The following is a 25,764-nucleotide window of genomic DNA, read 5'->3' on the forward strand; positions in this document are numbered from 1 at the left end:
GTTCAGGGGTTCTCCCTGGCTCTGCACTCAGGAATTACTCCTGGCAGTGCTCAGGGGACTCTATGGGATGCCGGGGATTAAACCTGGGTCAGCCGCATGCAAGGCAAATGCCCTACCCACTACACTATCTCTCCAGCCCCTTTCTTTCTTTCTTCCTTTCTTTCTTTCTTTCTTCCTTTCTTTCTTTCTTTCTTCCTTTCTTTCTTCCTTCCTTCCTTCCTTTCTTTCTTAGCATCCTAATGAACTTAATTGGTGACATGTGACTGATTTCAATCATTTATTGACTCTTCCAGGGTTGTTTTCTTTCTTCTGGGGGGCTGGGGCGGGGCAGTGCACACTGGGCCCTGCTCAGGGGTTACTCCCAGCTCTGCACTCAGGAATTGCTCAGGACGACCAGATGGGATGCTGGGAATAGAACTGGGGTTGGCCAGGTGCCAGGCAGTGCCCTCCCCTCTGTACTAGCTCTTCTGCCCTGATTAAGTAGGATTGCTAAACCTGTTGTTACTACTGGTGTGGAAATTTTAAAAAATAAATTAATTGGGAAAAAACTATGCTACAACAGTTTTGACATTTTTTCAAAATTAGAAATCAGATTTGAAAAGTCAGTTACATAAAGTATAACCTAATTAGTCCTTGAAAATATTGAATTTCTGCAGACTATTTTATTATTCTAATAAGTTTAAGATCCTCAGAACATTCCCCCATGCAGGAAAACAAAATGTTTTGTTTTGTTTTTTTAATCCATGTGTTCATCCTTTACCGAACCACCTTCCAGTTATACACAAGGAGAAAGAAAACAATTTGGCCACGGGAAAAACGTGGACTTTCCGCTGAATGGCACAGAGACACAATAGAGAAATCTGTCTTCGGGAGTGGGCGCTCAGTACAGATTTTATTTTCTCTGCAATCCGGAGCCTGGTTCCTGAGCTAATTATTGGTCTTTGTCATACATTCAGCTTCTTTTCACTGCCATTTCTGAATAAGTAGGAATCCTTTGGGCCGGTCTTCGGGAAAGATGATTCATTCCTTGAAGGGAAACTTGTTTCTCTGGTTCAGAGCAGGGACTGGCCCTATTGTTGGGTGGACTTTTAGGCCTGCTTTTACTTTCTTTTCATCACTGGGAATCGAACTTAAGAAATTGGAACATTTCTGGGGCCAAGGATTTGGCTCAGTGGTTAGAGCATGGGGGGCCTGAGGTGTGCTTACGTGGGCATCTTTCTCACACTGTTGGCCCCCTGCTTAACTCACCAACCGACCCCTCCCTTTGTTTCCTTGTTTCCTGTGCCACTTTCGCTGCCGGACACATGTCTTGGCCACCCACATCGGCCAGGGGGACCCTTGGCTGTTGTGTCCCACTGGCCGACCGTGTGGCCCTAATGAAGCCATCAGGAACAAGGTGCATGGGTGAATGATGCCGAACAGGAGGCCTGGAGGGGGTCAGGGAGCACCCGGCGCCCACTTACAAAGGAGGGTCTCAGGCCGGCCCCGGGGGGGTTGGTGTCAGGGCTCCTCGCTCTCCGCCAGGCGTTTATGTGACTCTTGTCTTTCTTTCGAACAGGAAGAAGAGAATTTATCCAAAGATTGAAACTTGAAGCGACCCTGAATGTGCATGACGGCTGTGTGAGTCCCATCACGCCTCCCCTTCCTCCTTCGGGGCGTCCGATGTGCGGGGACCCGGCCCTCGGCCGTGTGCTTGGAGGAAGGCCCCGGGTCCCCGTGTGTTGGTGGCACGCGCCGGCAGGACGCGTCTCTCCGGAGATGGGGTCTCCTCTGGCTGCTGGACTCTGTCCTGTCTCTCTTTCCCTCTCGGTCATGGGCTGCGTCTTTTTTTATTCTCTCTTTGGGTCCCACCCGGCGATGCTCAGGGGTTCCTCCTGGCTCTGCACTCAGGACTTACTCCTGGCGGTGCTGTGGGACCCTATGGGATGCTGGGAATCGAACCCGGGTCAGCCATGTGCAAGGCAAATGCCCTCTCCGCTGTGCTATCGCTCCAGCCCCAGGGCTGCATCTTTTTTTGGGGGGAAAGGGACACGCACACTTGGGACCACATGGGGTGCCGGGGATTGAACCCAGGTCAGCTGTGGGCAAGGCGACGCCCTCCCCTCTGTCTGTCGTTCTGGACCTGCCTGGTTCCTTCTTGCCCATGCACTTGCTCACTTCCCTGCTGCCCTAGAGTGTGGCTGGGGACATTCCGACATCCCCCCCTCCACGTTCTCTGACCAGACCCTTGGTTCCCCCTCGCCCCCTCGCCCAGAGTCCCCCAGGCTCGCAGCCCCCTCTGCTGAATCACCCCCAGGCCTCTCTGAGGGCCACCCAGGTTTTCAGAGCCCAGATGGGGTCCTTTGCTTCCCAGCTGTTATTTATTTATTTATTCCCCCCCCCCCCCCTTTTTGGGTCACACTGGGTGATGCTCAGGGCTGACTCCTGGCTCTGCATTCAGGAATCACTCCTGGCGGTGCTCGGGAGACCCTGTGGGAACTGGGAATCGAACCTGGGTCGGCCACGTGCAAGGCAAACACCCTCCCCGCTGGGCTATTGCTCCAGCCGCAACCAGCTTTCTTTTTTTAAAAAAAATTTTGTTTATTTTTTGCTTTTTGAGTCACACCCGGCGATGCACAGGGGTTATTGCTGACTCGTGCACTCAGGAATCACTCCTGGCAGTGCTCGGGGGACCCTATGGATTGCTGGGAATCGAACCCAGGTCGGACACGGGCAAGGCCAATGCCCTCCCCACTGTGCTGTCGCTCCAGCCCTGCCTCCCAGCTTTCATTACAGCATTTCAAAACACGCTTTCCCCAGCTAACACGTGGTCTGGGCTGCGGCCCAGATTCGACACATCCGTGATTTCATCCTCTTCTGTTTTCTCTGTTCATGAATTTTAAAAGCCTATCCCAGATTTGCTATCATTGCCCACTCATGGGGTACTGTTATTTTTTTTCCAGTTGTTTCAACAATTATATTTGACCATGTAATCACATTTGACCGTGAGCCAGTAACTCTGGTTCTTGTTGCTGCTCTGTGGCTGAGAGTGGCACTGTGTTTTTTTAAATGTAGATGTTGTTTTTGTGCCATGCAGTTCACCATAAAGCATGTTATCTAGTAAGTCCATGAAGCCTGGCATCACTGCTCCTGGTTCTGGCATATTTTCTCCTTCCGGAAATGGGCGTCAAGACCAGCTTATCACTCATTCCCATGCCCACTCGGCTGGCTGCTGGCCGTCCCTGAACCGCCCACTGGCCCCTGGAGAGGCCTGCCTGGGCCTCCAGATAAGCCAACCCCAGGCTGTGCAACTTTCCACCCTGGCTTTGACTTGGTGTCATGTTTTCAAGGTTCCTGAATGGACTTGTTTGCGGCACGTAGCAGTTTTAGTTTATGGCTGTGTAGTACTTCAGATAACTTGCGTTGAGCACTTGAGCAGCCCTTGTGCATCCGTCCGTTCCTCAGATGGTCCTGGAGTTGGGGTTCTTTTTTTTTTGCTTTGCTTTTTGGGTCACACCCAGTGATGCACAGGGGTTCCTCCTGGCTCATGCATTCAGGAATTACCCCTGGAGGTGCTCAGGGGACCCTATGGGATGCTGGGAATCGAACCTGGGTCGGCTGCGTGCAAGAAAACGCCCTCACCGCTGTGCTGTCGCTCCAGCCCTGGGGTTGGGGTTCTCGTATTTGGGGCGGTTCTGAGCCATGAGCATTCTGTCCTCTTGTTTCCAGGTCAGGGGGACAAGTTTCCCCTTGTTCTGGATTTGCACTTGATTGCGAAATTGTTGGGGTTGTCGGTTGCTGTTAATTTTTCAAGTACTGACAGTTGCACAATTTCCTGACACCCTCACCGCCATACTCTTGTTTCTTCTTCTTACTGTTACGGTCACCCTAATGGATGTGACGTGGTAATTCATCGTGAGTTTGTTTTCCTGATATACACCTGTTTTTCCACCTCAGACACAATTTTGGTTCTCTTGTGTAGAATATTTTGAAAAGCATTTGAAATGTTTACATCCATGCTGTGAAGTCGGGGTTCCGGTGCCTTCTTTTGCTTGTGTGTATATCCAGATGTCTCAGCAGCATCTATTGAGATGGCTCTTCTTGGGCCATTAAATGATTTTGGATGCCTTGTTAGATCTAATTTCCAAATCGGTTCTGTTCCATTAATATATTTGTCTGTCTGTGGTCATATCTCATAGTCTTGATTACTATAACTCTGAGTAACTTTGTCTAATTCCTTTTTATGTCTTGATAGAAAATAAGTTAAAAATTGATTAGCCGATTACAAAACTTAAAGATTTAGACATTTTATTCTGAGTTTTTAAAGCACTGTGTTTGCTAAAGATTCAGACATTTTATTCTGAGTTTTTTAAAGCACCGTGTTTGCTAAATGAAGTCTTCTCAATGAGGACATCAGTGTATTCTGTTTTCCACAAGCATTCCCTTGTTTAGTGTTGAGAAGTTTGAACTGTCAGTTAAATGAAAGATGGCAGGCCGCTCCTTCTGTCCAGTTCACTTAATTTCTTCTCCAATTTCTTTGTAGGTTAATACAATCTGTTGGAATGAGACCGGAGAATATATCCTATCTGGCTCAGACGATACCAAGTTAGTCATCAGTAACCCTTATAGCAGAAAGGTAAAGTGGTTTATAAAGCTTGTCATGTGATGGAAGAATGCTGTGCTTGAGCCAGGGGCGAGTGGGAGAGTTGGGTGAGCACGGGTCGAGGAGCACGGGTCTGTGGTCACCAATGGAAAACGTCGGAAAATCACAGGCCGGCAAATAGGATGGCGGGGGGGCGGGGGGCACAATACATCATCGTCTGGGTTTCACCCCTCCCCAGGTCATTTGGAGTGAGGTGATGACGTTTCACGTGATGAGGGTGGGGATGAGGGTGGGGGGGTGAACCCGAACAGACGCGTCTCCCTAGGAAGAGGCCGTTACCGAGACCGACTTCTCTGTTCTAGGTCTTGACAACGATTCGCTCAGGGCACCGGGCAAACATCTTTAGCGCCAAGTTCTTACCGTGCACGAATGATAAGCAGATTGTCTCGTGCTCTGGGGATGGAGTCATATTTTATACCAACGTCGAGCAAGACGCGGAAACCAACCGACAGTGCCAGTTCACGTGCCATTATGGGACTACCTATGAGGTAGCGTGTGGTCGGGATTATATATATATATATATATTATATATATATATAAAATATATATATATACACACATCATCCATGTGTGTCTTGTGTGTGTATGTATGTGTAGATATGTAGATGTCTGTACCTGTGAATGTGTCCGCAGATGTGTGTACATTCATGCAGTTATAGGAAAAACCATTGACACGCAGCTGGCTGGGGTTCGATTCGCGGCATCCCATAGGGTCCCCCGAGCCCAGCAAGAGTGATTCCTGGCCAGGAGTCAGCCCTGAGCCCCCAAACAAACACAATATCGAGAAACTCTATTTTGATAAATTTGTGGATAACATTGGAAATTATGTCAGTGTTCATGTCAGGAATATAAGTTATGTCAGGAATGCAAGTCTGCAGTTTTATTTGCTTTTTGTGGTGTTTTCTCTTTTTTTGTAGTGTTTTATTTGTTTTTGTTTTTGTTTTTTTTTGGGGGGGGGGTCCACACCCAGCAGTGCTCAAGGTTTACTCCTGGCTTTGTGCTCAGGGGCCATTCCTGGTGGGGCTCAGGAGACCCTGCGTGGTGCTGAGGGTTGAACCCTCTCAGCCACAGCCAGGCTAGAGCCCTGCCTCATGTTCTGCTGCTCTTCTGCCTAGCAGTGGAGTTTTCATCACGATCACGATCATCCTGTTGTTCGTCGATTGCCTCGAGCAGGCCCCAGTAACGTCTCCTTCGCCCTAGCCCTGAGATTTTTTAAAAAGTGCCATATTCAAGGCTCTTTCAGGATTAGGAGAATGAGACCCATCCTTGTTACTGGTATTTGGCATATTGCGTGTGCCACGGGGAGTTTGCCAGACTCTGCCGTGTGAGCAGGTTACATTCGGTAGCCTGCCAGGTTGTCCAAAGCAAGAATGAGATAATAAGATGTCTGGGAGCTGCGTTTTGCAGTCTCTAGGTCTTGGCCATTGATGGGATTACACGGCGCTGGGGGGCAGTTGGTGGGTGTGACCCCTGCCTACTGGAAGATGGAGGATCTGGGTGGAGGATGCTCAGCCCCGATCCAAGCAGGCTTGGAGATCTCAGCCCCGGGACCCTCATGCCTTTGTTCCTCTGCCGGTACCTTCATGCGTGTGGAGAGTGGTCTCAGCATGGCTGTGGTTTTCAGCTGCCAGAGCTCTGCACGGGGCGGGGAGGGAAACTCAACCTGCCCCAATCCAAGGGGCCCTGGTGAGGACAGCCAGACGTGTTATTGAAGCTATGGTTATATATTATATTATATTATAGCTATATATTATAGCTATATACATAGGAGTTTTCATATGCTGCAGAATTTCCATCTTTTCCCCTGTATTATTTCCCTGGCTCCCAGAGTTGTCTGTTCCAACTAATTTTGCCCACTCTTTCGTTTTGGCTTTTAGATCATGACTGTACCCAATGACCCGTACACTTTTCTCTCCTGTGGTGAAGACGGGACTGTTAGGTGGTTTGACACGCGCATCAAAACCAGCTGCACGAAGGAAGACTGCAAAGATGTAAGAGCGGGATTTTGTACAAATAGTGCCCCAAGTTAAGATTCTAAATAAACTGGAACCATAAGTTATCTCTGTGTTACGAGATCATGAATGAAATTTAAAATATTCATCTTGCAAAGACCATTCGTATATCTAGTCAGTCTAAAAAATTAAAACCTGGGACCAGAGCGATAGCACAGCAGGTAGGGCGTTTGCCTTGCATGCAGCCGACCTGGGTTCAATCCCCGGCATCCCATAGGGTCCCCCGAGCACCGCCAGGAGTGATTCCTCAGTGTAGAGTAACCCCGAACATCACTGGGTGTCATCCCAAAAAGCAAAAAAAAAAAAACCAAAAGCAGAAAACCGCGTAGGGAAGTCAGAGAACTTATATTTTAATTCTACATGTCAAACATGTTAAATCTGTGTACTTTTTCAATAGGGCTGGAGCGATAGCACAGCGGGTAGGGTGTTTGCCTTGCACTCAGCTGACCCGGGTTCGATTCCTCCGTCCCTCTCTGAGAGCCTGTCAAGCTACCGAGAGTATCTTGCCCGCACGGCAAAGCCTGGCAAGCTACCCGTGATGTAGTCGATATGCCAAACACAGTAACAACAAAGTCTCCAATGGAGACGTTACTGGGCCCACACGAGTAAATCGATGAACAATGGGAGGACAGTGCTACAGTGCTACTTTTTTCAATATGTATTCCCGCTTTGGACAACCTGGGTAGGGGCTGGAGCAATAGTAGAGTGGGGAGGGAGGGTGCTTGCCGTGCACATGGCCGACCCGGGTTCAATCCCCCGAGCCAGGAGTGATCCCTGAGCACAGCTGGGTGTCACTCCCTCTGGAACTCCCCCAAAAGAGAAAAACCTGAAGAGTTGGTTAGTATATTCCAGGGCTCTCATAGATCAAAAAGAATAGAAGCAAAATATAAAATACCAGTAACTAAAGTAATTGTTAACTAGTCAACTAGTAACTGTTGACTCGTGAGAGTAATTATTAACTAGTTCACCATCATTAACTGGTTAGCTTTATTGAAAGGCATTTGGTGGGAGGGATTTTACGAGTAACATTGTGAGGTTCTTGATTCATTTTTTTTTCTTTTTGGGTCACACCTGGTGATGCACAGGGGACACTCCTGGCTCTGCACTCAGGATTTACTCCTGGCGGTGCTTGGGGGACTCTACGGGATGCTGGGAATCGAACCCGGGTCGGCTGTATGCCAGGCCAGTGCCCTCCCCGCTGTGCTATCACTCCAGCCCCCATAATTAAATATATTTTAAGGTAAATTAAGACCTGAAACACCGAAGAGTACCAAGAGAGCTAGAATCATAGGCAAAATAGAAATAATAGGATCCCCGAAGGATGCTTCTCCGGTGAGAGGGTTTATAAATGCGGAGCTTGTTTTTGAACTGGGAAGGAAGAAGACATATCAAGCTAAGAAAAGTGTAAGAATTCTAAATCGGCTCGTTCTATTACATGTTTTATTACACATGATATAAATTTTAGTCTGGTTATGCCAGACACAGTAACAACAAAGTCTCCAATGGAGATGTTACTGGGCCCGCTCGAGCAAATCGACGATCAACGGGAGGGCCTTTACTTTACTTACTTACTATATTTTAAGAGCAACAATCATAATTAAATGTCGTGAATACTGAGTGTGTGAAATAATGGCCAATGTTTGCCACGGAAGTATATTATGTCTCCATCCTTATTATTCAGTGACCCAAGAAGTCTTAAAATATCTAAAGAAAGATGTTCATTTTTTGGTTTGAAAATAGGAAAGCATTTCGGGGCAATAATTGAAGTTGTAGGGGCTGAAGGATAGCACAGTGGGTAGGGGCTTGCCTTTCACGCCGTGGACCCGGGTTCAATTCCCAGCATCCCATATGGTACCCCCAGCGCTGCTAGGAGTAATTCCTGAGTCCAGAGCCAGGAATAACCCATGAGCATTGCTGGATGTGACCCAAAAAGCCAAAAAAAAATTAAAAAACCGAAGTTGTATGATATGGAATGTAGTCTTGAAATTGTACTTAAACCATGAAATGATGCATTTCTTCATTGCAGCTTTTAATAGCTGATATTTATAGAGCCGATTACTCAGTGTTTCCATCTTAAATCAGAGTAACTTTTTAAGAATGGTTTTTAATTTTTTCTTCTTAATGCTTTTGGCACTATTCACATGCATTATTAATTGCTTTTTGATTCTCTGCTTTCATTGGCTTTTTACAATTTTTGAGTGATTTATTAACAAGCCAATATTGGGTTAGAAGTTAATATTTTTCTTTTGGGGAGGTCACACCCAGTGATGCTCTGGGGTTACTCCTGGCAGTGCTCGGGGGACCTTATGGGATGCTGGGAATCGAACCCGGGTCGGCTGCGTACAAGGCAAACACCCTGCCTGCTGTACTATCGATGCTGCAGCCCCTAGAAGTTAATTTTTGAGGTGTGAGGCCAGTTGTGCAGAACAGCAGAATTTTCCTTAGAGGCGACCGCGAGGAGGCGTGTTGCCCGCATTTGTGGGGTTTTCCCCCCCGCGCTTGGTCCAGACACTCAGGGGCCTGTGAGCTCGTGTTCGCCTGTCTCATCACACACTGTACTGCAGCTTCCGGGAGAGGTGCCTGTCTTCAGACCGGATGCTTGAAACACAACCTCATCTCTGCTGTCACGCTCCACCTAATGGGTGACGTGTTCTGTCTCGTAGGACATTTTGATTAACTGCCGACGCGCTGCCACCTCCGTGGCCATCTGCCCGCCGATCCCCTACTACCTTGCCGTGGGGTGTTCCGACAGCTCAGTGCGCATCTACGACCGCCGGATGCTGGGCACCAGAGCCACCGGTAAACATGTCTCCGAGGGAACGCAGGGGCCCGGGCCAGGGAGTCGAGCTTCGGGTCGTATCTGTGCTCTTACAGTATCGAGGCCCAAGTTTCCCGCCCGTAGAATGTCTTTAAGTGATGTGCCTGAATGAGCGTTTCTCCACGGGTTTCTGACTGTAACAGGCAGATACTTGTGCAGTGTACCTGATCCCTTCAAAACGTAACACTTGATGTATTCGTTTCCTAGAGCTGACATAACAAATTGCCACCAACGGGGTGGCCTAAACAACAGACATTTATTCTCTCACAGTTCTGGAGGCCACACGTTTGAAGTCAAGGTATTGGCAGGGTTGGTTTCCGCTGGAGGCTCGCAGGGAGACCGTTGCATGCTCCGCCCCCAGCTTCTGGTGGTTGCTGGCGACCCCTGGCATCCCCCGGCTTGTAAATGCACCACTCCATCCTCCGCTTCCATCGTTCCATGCCATCCTCCCCGTGTGTGTCTGTCCACGTGTCCCTCCTCTTGTAAAGACCCGGCCGTACTGGATGCAGGCGCCCTAATCCAGTATGACCCCAGTGTACTACTGACCCTGTCTCCAGACGCCGCAGAGGGTCACATTCTGGAGTTCCGGCCAGCGTGACTTTGGTGGTGGCTAGGGGGCGGGATGGACACACCAGTTAGCCCCGGCCAGACGTCCTGAGCCTCTCTTGGCCATTTTCAGCCACGAGGATAACAGTGAGTGAGGCGGAGAGATAGGAAAGGGGCCGGCTAGGGGGTGTGTGTCACGGGCGCCTCCTGGGCCCAAGTGCTGCTCCCGCTGTGGCAGTGCTGAGTTTAAAGCCACTGAGACTTCCTCCTCGCTCCTCGGGGGGTCAGGTCACTTGCGAGATCACTGATCTGAAGCTCAGTCACACTAGCGTTTTCTGATCTAAAGCAGCTAGGAATCACACAAACACAAAAGGTGATGCGTGCGTATGTACACAAACACCCACGCATTTACATTTTTATATAGTCACGTATTTTGTATTGATGCAAATAAAGGTGGATGTGGCCGGAAGCTTACAATATTTAGTAAAAATGGATGTAGGTTCTTGAAGTGGGAGACCAGTTTGGGATTTTTTTGCTGGACTATGGTTGAGGACTTTCTCTCTTTAGACACGAATATTTAAGGCACACAGTCGTAATATAATCACACGAAATTCCAGGCTTTATTGTTTTTCCTCAACAGAGGGTCCTGGTAACAGCGTGGGCAGGGTATCACCTCACCGTGCACAGTTAGCTTCTTCGGATTCACTCCTAGGATCCAGACACAGTTCCAGCACTCCTAGGACCCAGACACAGTTCCAGCACTCCTAGGACCCCGACACAGTTCCAGCACTCCTAGGATCCAGGGCACAGAGTTCCAGCTGCCAGTATATTCTGTTGACATTCAACTTAGTTAATTAGCTGTGCGATCGTCCCCCCACTTGGAGGAAAGTGTCCTGACAATCCAAAAAATGTTAAGACAGAAAGTGAAGCAAGAATGATTTTTAAAGGGATATTACCTTGTTTTATCTATCATCATAACAAGTATCAGTTTCTTATCTCTATCATTAAATTATCTTAGCGTGTGGGGAATTTTTCAAAGGTGGTTTGGTATGACTGTGATCACAAATCATTTAAGCGGATTAAGTCACTCATTTCCCAATAAATCATGTATGTAATTTACAGTTCCAGGCAACCATGAATTTCTTTTGAAGCCATGTGGGCTTGTATGCTGTGTTCTTTTATTTTGTTATAAAATCTGTTGAAAAAAAAAGGAGCCTCATCTAGAAATAGAATATGGTGATAGCTTGCATTTAAATGGCTACATGAAATCACATATTTCATAATTCAGACCAGAGTTTTAAGATACTGTTTTTGTCAGAGCCCCCAGACGTAAGGACTTCCTGTTTCCTTCTCAGGGAATTACGCGGGCCGGGGCACCACGGGCATGGTGGCTCGCTTCATCCCTTCCCACCTGAGCACCAAGTCCTGCAGGGTCACGTCTCTGTGCTACAGCGAGGACGGCCGGGAGATCCTGGTCAGCTACTCCTCAGACTACATCTACCTGTTCGACCCGAAGGATGACACGGCCAGAGAGCTCAAGGCGCCCTCGGCGGAGGAGAGGAGAGAAGAGGTGAGTGGGCGCGGGGGGCCTTGAGGGAGTTCGGGGCTCACGGCCCTTGCCCTGCACTTGGCCGACCCCATGTCAAACCCCGGCACTGCTTACGTTCCCTGAGAACTGCCAGGAAGGGCCCCTGAGCACAGAGCCTGGAGTTCCCTCTCACATGACCAGGTGTGACCTCGAAGCTCAAGAAACGTTTAAAATGTCTGAAGGTGGCCAATTGAAAAAAGCAAGGAACCTGAAGGACTTCAAAAGAATACTGTTATTGGGGCTGGAGCAACAGCACAGCGGGTAGGGCGTTTGCCTTGCACACGTCCGACCCGGGTTCGATTCCCAGCATTCCATAGGGTCCCCCAAGCACCACCAGGAATAATTCCTGAGTGCAGAGCCAGGAGTAACCCCTGAGCGTTGCTGGGTATGATCCAAAAAGCAAAAAAAAAAAAAGAATACTGTTACTCTGCAAGGACGTACAGAAATCTCGAATGAAAGATTGGGCATTACTTCTTCTTCTTCTTCTTCTTCTTCTTATTATTATTTATTATTATTATCTTTGGGTCCAATCCAACGATGCACAGGGGTTCCTCCTGGCTCTTCACTCAGGAATCACTCCTGGCAGTGCGCAGGGGACCCTATGGGACACTGAGAACCGAATCCTCGTCGGCCACGTGCTAGGCCAACGCCCTCCCCGATGTACTATTACTCCAGCCCCTGGGCACTGCTTATTGACCAAGAATGAGACTGCAGGAGAAGCGTGTTATGAAAAGATTAGAGAGGAACTACCAGTAGTCAAATATTTCTGTGACTGTCACTGTCACTGTCCTCCCGTTGTTCGTCGATTTGCTCGAGCGGGCCCAGTAACATTGTGAGACTTAAATTGTTACTGTGTTTGGCATATCGAATCCGTCACGGGGAGCTTGCCAGGCTTTGCTGTGGGGGCGAGATACTCTCGGTAGCTTGCCGGGCTCCCCGAGACGGGTGGAGGAATCTAACTCGGCCGGGTCAGCCGCCTGCAAGGCAAACGCCTCACCGGCTGTGCTATTGCTTCAGTCCCTGGGCACTGCAAGAATGAGACTGCAGGACAAGCGTGTTATGAAAAGATTAAAAGAGGAACCAGTAGTCAAATATTCCTGCTGTAGGTTAATAGCAACAGTAAGATAGGGCTAACCGTTTCAACGTTGCACAAAAGGCAACTGGAATCATTACCGGTGGCCTTTTAATAAGTAGCAGAGTAAATGGGACACTTCCGTGGACTCGGGGCTCGTGTTTTTACAGCCTTCGAGCCTATCTTGGGAGCGTTATTCACGGTGAACTGCGAACCCCTCATCTCCCCTGTCTGCCTCTTTCATCTGAAGGCGCCAGTGACATTTTACAAGAACACATGTTCATGAGAAATCGGTCAAGGACACACAGGCTCGGGGCTTGGGAGAGGCGGGACTGCTACGTGCCTCCACAGAGGCCTCGAAAAAAGGGGTCCCACAGGCAAGGCCCCTCTGGTACGGGCCATCACCCTTGTATAGCAGATACGTTCTGGACTGACAATCAGGGAGGTGAATTACTGCCACTTAATACCGCTAAAACAGGGACTGGAGCGACAGCACAGCGGGAAGGGCGTTGGCCTGGCACGCAGCTGACCCGGGTTCGATCCCCAGCATCCCATAGGGTCCCCTGAGCACCGCCAGGAGTGAGTCCTGAGAGCAGAGCCAGGAGTAACCCCTGTGCATCGCCGGGTGTGACCCCCCCCCAAAAAAAAGAAGAAAAAACCTTTAAAACACTTTTTATTTATAAAAGGGACAACTCAGAACTTTATCTTTGCTAACACCAGCAGCTGGGCAGGGAAGTGTTGGCTTGAAGCGTTTAATGTGTCTGCAGTGTGTTTTCCCTCCTTCCTGCACTCTGGGGCTTGTATCTGCCTTCTGTTTTTTTTGGGGGGGGGGGCGGGGGGTCATACCCAGTGATGCTCAGGGGTCCCTCCCGGCTCTGCACTCAGGAATCACTCCTGGCGGTGCTTGGGGGACCCTATGGGAGGCTGGGAATCGAACCCGGGTCGGCCACGTGCAAGGCCAACGCCCTCCCCACTGTGCTATCGCTCTGGCCCCTGTACCGCCTTCTGAAGTGAACCGGTGCCTTTGATTATCAGCATCTTTGAGGGGCCCAACTCCCCACTGTGGGCCAGTGGGGACTGGAATTCTGGTAAGAAGAGTCCAAATTCAGTTGTTTTTTTTTTTTTCTTTTTGGGCCACACCCGGTGATGCCCAGGGGTCCCTCCCAACTCTGCACTCAGGAATTCCTCCTGGCGGTACTGGGCGGAACCTCGGGGATGCTGGGAATCGAACCCGGGTCAGCCGCGTGCAAGGCCAACGCCCTCCCCGCTGTATTATCGCTGCGGCCCCCCCAAATCCAGTTCTCATCGCTGCTCATAAACTGACAGCCGAGATGGAGACATTCAGGGGCGTTTTACCAGACTCACAGGCGCAAGTTTGGGATTTCCCGGTGGCCGGGCATGTTAGTGAGTTGGGAGTTGCCAGGAGGGGGCCGAGCTGGAAGCTCTTCGCGACCACGGAATTGGCTTTGTCTCGTGGAGCTTCTTGCTCTGGTCAGAGGCTTCGTGGCTGTTCCATAATGAGGGGGTGGGCGCGTGCAGACCATCCACTTGGCCGGCCGAAAGTTGCTGACGTGAGCCATGAGTGGGCCGTGTGATCCAACCGCCTTTCCGGAGAGGGTCTGTCCACAGTGGGTCCTGGGCCCTCTGTCTGAGGGGTCAGGCCTGCGAGCAGATGGGAGGAGAGACCGGCAGGCTCTGACCAACATCACCCCAGGCCCTTTGCACAGCCTTGTTTTTTGTTTTTGTTTTTGTTTTTTTTTTGAGTCACAGCTGGTGATGCTCGTGGGTTCCTCCTGGCTCTGCACTCGGGAATCACTCCTGGTGGTACTTGGGGGGACCATGTGGGATGTCAGGGATCGAACCCGGGTCAGCTGCATGCAAGGCCAACGCCCTACCCGCTGTGCTATGGCCCCGGCCCCCTCTACACTTCCCTGCCCTGCAGAGCAAGCCCCCTTCTGTCGCGTCTCCTTTTTGCTCCCCTGGCCTGTCCGCGCTGGGCCACCGTGGGAAGTGGGGCTGTGCCATCGTCCACTTGTCCCCCCAATCGCCCGGGTTTCCCCTATCTTTTTTGTTCTTTTTGGGTCACACCTGGCGATGCTCAGGGGCTCCTCTTGGCTCAGGAATTACTCCTGGCGGTGCTCAGGGGACCATATGGGATGCTGGGAATCGAACCTGGGTCGGCTGCGTGCGGGGCAAACGCCCTCCCCGCTGTGCTATTGCTCCAGCCCCCGGGTTTCCCCTATCTTGAAGGCCAAGCTCGGGCTATTTTTACTTGCAGCCCACGTTCTGGGAATAATTGCTTGGGTTGTGACCCCCTTTTCTGGCCCGGGTGACAGAGCGGGACGCGGTTCAGTCATTCTGGCCCGCTGGATGCATGGGGAGGGGGGAGAACCTCTTTCTAGACAAGGTTCTTGTTCTGGGAGTTTGGGCGGCTGCCACCCTTGCCACTTCCTCTGGCCGCTTCATGGCTGCCAGTCACGGTTTGCTCTTCAGCCTTGGAGAATAGCAATGTGCAGTGTGTGTGTGTGTGGGGGGGGGGGGGGGTAATTTTTTTCTCTGCTAGGGTATTTGCTAAGAATGTAGGTTTGGGTGCTCGAGCGATAGCACAGCAGGTAGGACATATGCCTGGCACGCGGCCGACCCAGGTTCGATTCCCAGCATCCCATAGGGTCCCCCGAGCACTGCCTGGAGTAGTTCCTGAATGCAGAGCCAAGAGTGACCCCTGAGCATCACCGGGTGGAACCCAAAAAGAAAGAAAAAGAAGAAAGAATGCAGGCTTTTGGGTTTTTTTTCTTTGTCTTTTTTCTATTTTTGGGTCCCACCCGGCGATGCTCAGGGGTCACTCTTGGCTCTGCACTCAGGAATCCTGGCGATGCTCGGGGGACCCTGTGGGATGCGGGGGATCGAACCTGGGTCGGCCGCGTGCAAGGCCAACGCCCTCGCTGCTGTGCTCAGGCCTCGCAGGTTTGTTTTCTTACACCCGACCCCATCATCTCGCCCGTCGGCCTGGTTGCCAAGAGCAAATGAAAAAAATGGCAGCTGAGGTGTTCAGTGGTGCTCAGCGCCTGCATTTGGCACTCGGTCCACTTGCTGGTGGTGACGGGGAGTGGGTGAGTTTTGGGAGCGACGGAGCCCAAGGCCGCCCGCGGTGCACTGAGCCGGGAGTCATGGGTTCGGTCTGTTCCTTCAGTGCCAGTGGCTCTGGCGTTGGTTCGGCCTGGAGGTGTTGCCAGGGCATCGTGTCCAGCCCCCAGCGGAGAGCAGGGCCTGGCACACCCCTGGGGGAGGCCACTGTGGGGGTCCGGAGTTTTCCCAGGACAGAAGGCGCGTGAGCAGTACTCTGAGCTAGGTTTCCTTCTTCTTTATATATTTATTTTTTTATTTTATTTTATTTTATTTTTGCTTTTTGGGTCCCACCCAGCGATGCTCGGGGGTTCCTCCCGGCTCTGCACTCAGGAATCACTCCAGGCGGTGCTCGGGGGACCCTATGGGATGCCGGGGATCGAACCCGGGTCGGCCGCGTGCCAGGCCAACGCCCTCCCCGCTGTGCTATGGCTCCAGCCCCACTTTCCTCCTTCTTGCAGCTGCGACAGCCCCCAGTGAAGAGGTTGCGACTGCGAGGCGATTGGTCGGACACGGGGCCGCGGGCGAGGCCGGAGAGCGAGCGGGAGCGAGATGGTAACGATACGGGCGTCTCCCCTGTTGGTTTATTTGGGCTCGGGGCCACGCTCGGGGCTCACTCGGGGCGCTGTGCCCAGGGATCATTCCTGGTGGGTCTCAGCGACCTTTTGGGGTGTTGGGAATCGAACCCAGGTCAGCCACGTGCAAGGCAAGACCCTTCCCCACTGGCTCTGTCTCCGACTGACTCGTGGACCTTTTAAAAACCTAGAAAAAAAAAACTATCAAGGGGCTGGAGCGATAGCACAGCGGGGAGAGCGTTTGCCTGGCACGCGGCCGACCCGTGTTGGATCCTCGGCATCCCACAGGGTCCCCTGAGTACCGCCAGGAGTAATTCCTGAGTGCAGAGCCAGGAGTGACCCCTGAGTATCACTGAGTGTGACTAATAATAATAATAATAATAAGTGTAGCACTGTAGGGTTGGAGCGATAGCACAGCAGGTAGGGCATTTGCCTTGCACGAGACCAACCTCGCCAACCCAGGTTTGATTCTTCTGCCTCTCTTGGAGAGCCCGGCAAGCTGCCGAGAGTATCTCGCCCACATGGCAAAGCCTGGCAAGCTCCCCATGACGTATTCGATATGCCAAACACAGTAACAGGTGTCACCATGGAGACGTTACTGGGCCCCTTGGAGCAAATCGATGAACAACGGGAGGACAGTGACAGTAGCACTGTAGCAATGTCCTCCTGTTGTTCATCAATTTGCTCGAGCGGGCACCAGTAAAGTCTCCACTGTGAGACTTGCTGTTACTGTTTTTGGCATATCAAATAAACTATGGGGAGCTTGGCAGACTTTGCCATGCGGGCAAGATACTCTCGGTATCTTGCAGGCTCTCTGAGAGGGGCGGAGGAATCGAACCCGGGTTGGTGGCATGCAAGGCAAACGCCCTACCTGCTGTGCTATCCAGCCAAATAACAATAATATTAATAATAATAATAATAATAAATTTTAAAAAACCTATTGTGTAGCTAATAATCTGGGTGCCAGGAGAGGTCGCACCGGCTGGAGGACATGCAGGAAGCCCAGCCTGGCCCCCCGGCACCACAGGGACCCTGAGCACCATGCTGGGAGCAACCCCCAAGCACTGAGCCAGGAGTAGTAGCCCCAAGTATGACCCAGAACCAGGTTTTTTACAAAAATTATTATTGTGGATTCCTGCTTAGGAGACCCTCCTGTCTCCTCCTTGCCCTTTCCCGTTCCTCCGATTATTTTCAGGAATTGAATTCTTCTGAAATCAGGGGGTAAGGAAGAGGCGTGGGACTTGCTTCCCTTCCTTAACCGTGGCATGCCACGGTTACCCTCACAGCCTGGAACAGCCCGTCTCAGGCAGAAGTCCCTCTGTGGGCACTGGGTAACGTGTTTGCAGTTTGACAGTCGTCAAATGACCCCCCAGAGGGTTGGGCCACTGTCCGTTCCCACCAGAAGTGTCACTGTCACTGTCCTCTCATTGTTCATCGATTTGCTCGAGCGGGCCCAGTACCTTCTCCATGGTGAGACTTGCTGTGACTGTGTTTGGCATCTCGAATACACCACGGGGAGCTTGCCAGGCTCTCTGAGAGGGGCGGAGGAATCGAACCCGAGTCAGCCGTGTTGGCTGGAAGTGTAGTAACCCCATTTCTCCCTTAAAGCATGGTAAGACGTCCTGCATTTTTTGATACAAAGAGAAGCCAAAGCTCACTCTCCACATTGACAGTTCCCTGGCAGCACCCAGGGGTCATCGTCTTCTCTAAAGTGCCTAAGGATTGACCCCAAGAAATTTAGCTTTTTGGGGGGGGGGGAATCTCACACCCAGCAATGTTCAGGGCTGACTCTCATCTCTGTGCTCAGGAATCACTCCTGGCAGTGCTTGGGGGACCCTATGGGATGCCGGAGACCAAACCCGGGTTGGCTGTCTACAAGGTCAACTCCCTACCCGCTGTGCTATTGCTCCAGCCCCAACCCCAATAAATTTAAAATGACAACTGCTGAAATTGGGTTTATTGTATATGCATTTTAATAACATGGGTGTGTAGCAAAAAATCTTGATTTAATGACTTCTGAAATCTTTTAAGGTAAAAATCGTATTCTACAATATATTATTTCTGGTCAATTGAAATTACATTTTTACACATAAAGCTGTTATACAAAGACAGTGAAGTGTAAAATGCCTTTTTAATGAAAATCCGAGGGGAGTTGATTTCTTTTTTGATTTTCAGTGTTTCGTGTGATGTTGGGGACCAGACCCCGTCCTCAAGTTCTCGCCCGTCAGGCCTCATCCCTAGCCCCCAATTTTCATCTTGAACGATAAAGATTGTAGCATGAAATCATCAGATTTAATTTGATGTGTCCTACTTAAATAGCCATGCCCTTTAAAAGTCACTTTGAGATGTGTGGGATTTACTTTCAGAAAGTGGGCTGGAGCCATAGCAAGTGGGTAGGGCATTTGCCTTGCACGTGGCTGACCCGGGTTCGATTCTTCTGCCCCTCTCGGAGAACCCGGCAAGCTACTGAGAGTGTCCCGCCTGCACGGCAAAGCCTGGCAAGCTCCCCGTGGTGTATTCAGTATGCCCAAAACAGTTACAACAAGTCTCACAATGGAAACGTTACTGTTGCCTGCTCGAGCAAATCAATGAACAACAGGAAGACATTGCTACAGTGCTAAGTGATCCCATATTTCACTGTATAGCTCTGGTTTTCCCACAGTAAAGGCCTGACCCTGGCTCTCTGCACAGGGAATCCTTCCGGGCCTGGGACCAGACTTGGGTCATCCTCCTGTACGACCTCTCTGGCCGGCGTCCCACCTTTTTAAAAAAACAACAAAAAAGGGGCTGGAGCTATAGCACAGCAGGGAGGGCGTTTGCCTTGCAGGCGGCTGACTCGGGTTCGATCCCCAGCATCCCATAGGGTCCCCCGTGCACCGCCAGGAGTGATTCCTGAGTGCAGAGCCAGGAACCAGCCCTGAGCATAGCCGGGTGAGACGCAAAAAACAAAAACAAACAAAAAAAAAAACTGGCATAAATCTGCATAAATCTTCGCAGTGGAATATGATACAGAGACATTCAGTTCCGGGATCTTGGAGAAAGTTCCTTTGGGTCTTGCCCTGCCTTGGGTCCTGGCTCTGTGTTGTGGGTGTTGAGTAGGCATGGGGGAACTTTGGCGAGGCCTCGCCCTGTGCAGCCCCAATCCTGCGCCGCGCCAGAGCCTGTATCTCCGTGGCCCCCCGGCCCTGTGATGAGACGTCTTGGTACCTCCTTACGTTCCAGATGCACGCAGTCATCATGCCCTTGATTTGTTTTCAGTTCAGTGTGTTTCTTTTTTTTTTTTTTTTTTGGCTTTTTGGGTCACATCAGCGATGCTCAGGGGTTCCTCCTGGCTCATGCACTCAGGAATCACTCCTGGCAGTGCTCAGGGACCCTATGGGATGCCGGAACCGAACCGGGGTCGGCGCATGCCAGGCAAACGCCCTCCCCGCTGTGCTGCCGCTCCGGCCCCAAGTCAGCGTGTTTCTGAAGGTCCGCCCGAGCGGCAGCTCTGCAGAGCCCTGTGTTGTCATAGGCGAACAGAGCCCCAACGTGTCCCTGATGCAGAGGATGTCGGACATGCTATCCAGATGGTTCGAGGAGGCCAGCGAGGTGGCCCAGAGCAGCCGAGGCCGGGCGCGGCCCAGAGGTGAGACCCGGGGAAGGGCCGTGGGGGGGTGGGGGCTGCTCGCCGCCGGCCCCCCCAGCGCCCCTAGCCGTGCGGGTCCCGCACCCCGTCCGGGCTGGCCACGACGCGAGGTTGTTCCCTTGGAAGGTGGGACCCACCCGTCTGACGTCTCCACTCTCTCCGCCGTCCCGTCGAGCGCCGACCTGGAAGTAGGTGAGACCGCCATGGAAGTGGACGTGCCCGTCGAGTCCTTCCTGCCTCCCTCCGCCTCCTCCTCCACGTCCCTGCGGGCCCACTCCACGGCGTCCACAGACAGTCTGGTCTCTTCCCCAGAGAGCGAGCACCGGCTGGCGGCCGACGCGTCGGGGCCCCCCACACAGCATCAGTCCGGTGAGACGTTACTCTTTCCATAAAGCGTTCGCGGGCGCGCGGGGGAGTGCGGCTCAGTCACCTCGGCGTCCGGTCGGGTCACTGACCCACATGCCATAGGTCAGCATGGAGCTGGGACACACGTCCCCGGTGCCTCCGCTGCTTTCTGATACCTCTCAGGCATCACCGGTTTGCAGAACGGCAGTTGCTGCTCTTCCTGGAAAACACAGGTGCCAGCCAGTGATGTTTGGACGTATTTTTTATTCACTTGCCTTATCATCCTGTGTTAAAGTCACACTGAAAATACAGTCCTGGGGGCTGGAGCGATGGTACAGAGGGGTGGGCATCTGGCTTGCACATGCCGACCTGGGTTCGATTCCCAGCATCCCATATGGTCCCCTGAGCACCACCAGGGGTAATTCCTGAGTGTATGAGCCAGGAGTAATCCCTGTGCATCACCAGGTGTGACCCAAAAAGCAAAAAGAAAGAAAATACAGTCCCAGGGGTTGGAGGCTAGCATATCAGGGAGGGCGTTTGCCTTGCACACAGCCGACCCAGGTTTTGATCCCCGGCATCCCATAGGGTCCCCCCAGCACTACCAGGAATGATTCCTGAGTGCGTGAGCCAGGAGTAACCCATGTGCATCGCCAGATATGACCCAAAAAGCCAAAAATATATTTAACAAAAAATACAATCCTAATACTTACTTGTTCCCTATATTTGTATATATTTTTTAATATTCCCCAGATCATATGGAATGTCAAATACATTCTGCATTTGCTTTTAATCCTTCTGTATGATCTCTTACCATCAACGCATGGTTTGCCAGAAAAGTTATTGCCCTGGAGTTAACGTGAAGAAAAAGGATCGTTACTTAGCATTTGTAGTTGGGGGCGGGGGAAGTCAGCTCCTGAATGATGGCAAAATGCTCTTTTCCCCTGGGTCCACTCCTCACATTCAAGATATTTCCCACGAGTATGGAATGTACTAGCATTGAGAATAATTTTTAGCAGATGTATACCTAGCTTACTTGGCATTTAAACTGCGTATGCCTACGATTATGATAACCATGTTGTTAAGGTGGTTTTGAAAAATAATCATGTCTTTTAATTAAAATAGACGTGTTTCTGTTTTTCTTTGAGTTTTTCTAAGGAAGCATCTTACTTGACATAAGAACCAAAAAATATTAGCCGCGAGAGAACCAGCTAGCAGTCTTAGTGAGATGGGAACTATTAAAATTCAAAAATTCCTAACAGCTTAGCTGCCAAGCTGTTGCTTTATTCTTCCCTCTCTGCGATCTGATATCAGCTCACAAATGGGTGTTTTAAATGAAGCACATTGGGATCAATCTGTCCCATTTTTTGGTAATTCGTTTTCCGCTTCTGTGGGAATAGAACCCAGCGACCGTTACGTAACGATCCACACTTGCGTATAATTTCTCTCTATTAAGGAGTTCGAGCCGAGCTATAAAGCAGGCTTCCCATGGTCTAATTGACGTAGCTATACTCGCTTTACAGGAAAATAAAATATCCCGGAGAATTTGCGAAGCAGGCCCGAGACGAGGTCAGAATGTGCTTTTCTGAGCAGTTAGTAAAAGTGCGACTTTTTTAAGGATGGGGATGTTGGAGACGGTGAGATTCTGAGCCGGGCCGGGCTGTGGGTGCTGCGAGGAGATGCTAGCCTTCCTTCCCGCCGACTCCCAGCTTCTCGGGCTCAGCTGGGTTAGGCTTCCGTTTTTGGGTTTCGTTGCCTGTTTCCAACACGCTTGAATCTCCCATTTCCGGCTTGCCGAGTCCCTGTTTCAACTTCACGTCTCCGTAAGGTTCCTTCCGTCCTGGGATTCGTAGGAAGTGGGGCGTCACCCTCTGGGTGAGGAGCCGAGTGTGACTCAGGCATCCTGTGGCAGTTTTGCTGGATGTTTTCAAAGAAAGGAGGGATGTTCTTGGTGGGTCGGTCCTGAGAACCCTGACGGCAGCCGGAGTGGTGCCCCGTGTCACCGGGACAGCTCCTGGGGAGCAGAGCGCTTCTGCGCCCGAGTGTGGGGCCCGGACCCCAGACCCCCACGTCACAGCAGGCGGCACCCTGGCCTTGGGCATTGTCCCCCAGCTTGGCCCTGGGCTTGGGTGCGTTTGTGGGTTGTGAAAGGGGGTGTGGAGGGGCCTGGGCTTCCTCCTCGTCCCTTAGCTGTCTTCCCGCCTTCCCGTCTCTCCGCAGCCGGCCCCTGTCCCCTTTCCGTGTGTCTGTCCCCTTCCCACGGGAGCTGCTGTTTCCCACAGCATGGCCCAGCCGGCGTCTCCCCAGATTCCCGCCTCCCGGGCCTCGCCCCTCTGGGCCCCATGCCCTTGCCCCGCTTGGCCACTCGCCGGGCTGCCGTGCCTGGGTACCCTTTGGTTGTCTTAGCGCCTGACTGAGTCTGTGCCACGCTTCCCTGGGCCCCCCCCTGCCCCCCTAGTCGGCCGCTGGTTTACTGAGAGCTGAGACTCGGCTCTTTGCATCTGGAGGGGCTGAGAGAGTTCTCCCCCCTCTCTCTCCCTCTTTCCCTCCCCCTCCCCCTCTCTCCCTCCCCCCCCTCCCTCTCTCCCTCCCTCTCTCCCTCCCTCTCTCTCCCCCTCCCTCTCTCCCTCTCTCTCCCTTTCTCTCTCTCTCCCACTCTCCCTCTCTCTCCCCCTCTCGCTCTCTCCTTCCCTCTCTCCCTCTCTCCCTCTCTTTCCCTTCCTTTCTCTCCCTCTCTCCCTCTCTTCCTTTCTCCCCCTCTCTCTCCCTTTCTCCCTTTCTCCCTCTTTCCCTCCCCCTCCCCCTCTCTCCCTCTCTTTCCCTCCCTCTCCCTCCCTCTCTCTCCCCCTCCCTCTCTCCCTCTCTCTCCCTTTCTCTCTCTCCCGCTCTCTCCCTCTCTCTCCCCCTCTCACTCTCTCCTTCCCTCTCTCCCTCTCTCCCTCCCTCTCTCTCCCTCCTAGCTCTGCATTCAGGAATCACTCCTGGTGGGCTCTGGGGTCCCTTTGGGGTGCGGGGCTGGAGCAGGTTGGCGGGTTGGCCATGTGGGGGGCAGACATCTCCCCACTGTCCCACCCCCCCCCAGTCCCGGGCCTCTGCTCCTGGGTCCCTGGCGTCCTCTGCGTCCGTCTGTCTGTCCAGGCTCTCCCCCTCTCCTTGGCTCTCCCCACCACACCCAGAATGAGCATCTTGAAAGTTCAAGGCAGCGGACACCCCTTTGCTCTTTAAGTACCCTCAAAGGCTCCTAATCGCCCTCAGAAATATCTGTCACTGTCCTCCCGTGGTTCATCGATTTGCTCGAGCGGGCACCAGGAACGTCTCCATGGTGAGACTTGTCATGACTGTGTTTGGCATCTCGAAGACGCCACGGGGAGCTTGCCAGGCTCTGCCATGCGGGCGGGATACTCTTGGGAGCTCGCCAGGCTCTCCGAGAAGGGCGGAGGAATCGAACCCGGGTCGGCCACGTGCCAGGCAAACACCCTCCCCGCTGTGCTATCGCTCCAGCCCAGAAATGCAAGAAAAGAAAAGCCAGTCTGGCTGTCTCCGGGGCCCTGTAGGAGCTGAGGGGCAGCCCGGCCAGACCAGGCTCTGTGAGCGAGGGAGGAGGAGGAGGAGGGAGGAGACGGCGCTGATTGCCCACAGCGCTCTCAGAGAGTGCTCCGTGTCCCGGCCCAGGCACGTTTCCAGGCGTGTGGCTTCCTCATTTGTGGCATGGAATTTAGTTCCTCAGGATGAGTAATTTTTGCTACTAGCTAGAGAGACATTGGTCAGGGACTGGAGAGAGGGCACAGAGGGTGGGGCCAGAGGGTGCCCGGGCACCGCAGACCAGAACAGCCAGAGCCGAGATTCGCAGTTTGGTCATTTCTGGGTCTCCCTTTGTCATAAGAAGGGATGAAGTTGGTGAGGGCAGGAGTGCTCCCCAGGGAGAGAAGCGTGGGGCCCGGGCTCTCCTCCTCGAACCCGGCTGCTCCCCCCTGGTCCCGGGTGCTCCCTCCCTGGTTTCCGGGTGCTCTCCCCTGGCCCCAGGTGCTCCCCCCTGGACCCTGGGTGCTCTCCCCTGAGTCCTGGTGCTCTCCCCTGGGTCACGGGTGCTCCCTCTGGATCCTTGGTGTTCCCCTCTAGTCTCAGGTGCTCCCTCCTGGATCCTGGGTGCTCCCCCAGGTCCGAGTGCTCCCCCCAGTCCCAGGTGCTCTCCCTGGTCTCGGGTGCTCCCCTCTGGGTCCCAGGTGCATTCCCTGGGACTGGATGCTCTCCCTGGGTCCCGAGTGCTCCCCCCTGGCCTCAGGTGCTCCCCCTTGGGTCCTGAGTGCTCCCACCTGGCCCCGGGTGCTCCCTGTCCCCCCGCTGACGCCGTCTCCCCTCTCTCGGCCAGAGTTTCTGAGGGGGCCCGAGATGGCGCTGCTCCGGAAGCGTCTGCAGCAGCTGCGACTCCAGCGGGCCGAGCAGCAGAGGCAGCAGGGACTCGCCGGGCCCGCGCCCGCCCCCGGCCAGGCTCCCGGGGAGGAGGGCGCCCCGCAGCCCGCGCCCGCGCCAGGTCTCACGCAAGTGGCCTTGAGGGGCGGCCCGAGTTGCCTGTGGGCCGCTGCTGCCGTGTGCTGAGATGCTCCCCTGGCTGCCTGCCCTCCCCTGCCCTCCCCTGCCCTCCTCTGCCCTCCTCTGCCCTCCCTTCCTGCTCCCTCCCCTCCCCTTCTTTTCCCTTCCTCTTTCATCTCCTCCCCTCCCCTCCCTCCCCTCCTCTCCCCTCCCCTGCCCTGCCCTCACCTCCCTTTTCCTTCCCCTCCACTCTCCTCCGCCTTCCTTTCCCTCCCCCTCCCCCTCCCTTTCCCTCTCCTCCCTTTCCCTCTCCTCCCCTTCCCTCCCCTCCCCTTCCCTCCCCAAGGTGTGGTGCCTCCAGCTTCTCCCTCCCTCACTGGTACTCACTGCATGGGCCAGGGGCAGACCCAGGAAAACACAGTAACCTGCCCCTTCCTTTGCCGGTGTTCGAAGAGGCTCCTGCGTGCTTCCTTCGCTGACTTCCTAACGCCTTGCCCGCTGAGTGTTGCTCTTTCTTCTGAACTTCTTAACCTATCCCGGCTCCTGACTCTCTGATTTTCGTTCCGAAGGGATTGTGTGTGTGTGTGGGGGGGGGGGGGGGGGAGGAAGGCTGCGTGTGGGGGCCATCCCAGGGTCTCGGCTGTGGGCCTCCCGCATCCCTTGGAGACGTCTTCCCTCGGCCCTGCGTGTCTGCCTTCAGAGTTTGCCCGTGTTCCTCTAAAAAACAGTGTGTGTGTGTGGGGGGGGGGGTTTGCAGTGACCGTATTGCTTGGGCCTCAGGTGTAGCGACCCGGCCATCCCGTCCCAGAAAAATCTGAAAGTTTCCTGAGCTTCCTCGCTGCAGCCCTGACCTCATGGCCGGGGGCCGGCAGGGACCGTGCAGGTCAC

General features: G+C 52.8%; 1 protein-coding gene across 4 annotated transcripts in view; it reads left to right on the forward strand.

Moving 5' to 3' along the window:
* DCAF6 (DDB1 and CUL4 associated factor 6) overlaps positions 1–25,764 on the forward strand; it is a 49,720-nt gene that overhangs the window by 5,810 nt on the left and 18,146 nt on the right. For 2 of the 4 annotated variants that reach the window (XM_056108546.1, XM_056108547.1), the window contains exons 2-10: positions 1,559–1,620; positions 4,523–4,615; positions 4,945–5,130; positions 6,520–6,633; positions 9,318–9,453; positions 11,374–11,588; positions 16,263–16,356; positions 19,891–20,004; positions 20,131–20,373. In XM_056108546.1, coding sequence (XP_055964521.1) covers positions 1,559–1,620; positions 4,523–4,615; positions 4,945–5,130; positions 6,520–6,633; positions 9,318–9,453; positions 11,374–11,588; positions 16,263–16,356; positions 19,891–20,004; positions 20,131–20,373 — 1,257 coding nt within the window. Of the gene's footprint in view, positions 1–1,558; positions 1,621–4,522; positions 4,616–4,944; positions 5,131–6,519; positions 6,634–9,317; positions 9,454–11,373; positions 11,589–16,262; positions 16,357–19,890; positions 20,005–20,130; positions 20,374–24,715; positions 24,878–25,764 lie in introns of all 4 variants that reach the window. The other 2 variants (XM_056108548.1, XM_056108549.1) reach the window with 2 other exon arrangements.

The sequence above is a fragment of the Sorex fumeus genome, unplaced genomic scaffold, assembly GCF_029834395.1.
Source record: "Sorex fumeus unplaced genomic scaffold, SorFum_2.1 ptg000226l, whole genome shotgun sequence".
NCBI classification, from domain to species: domain Eukaryota; kingdom Metazoa; phylum Chordata; class Mammalia; order Eulipotyphla; family Soricidae; genus Sorex; species Sorex fumeus.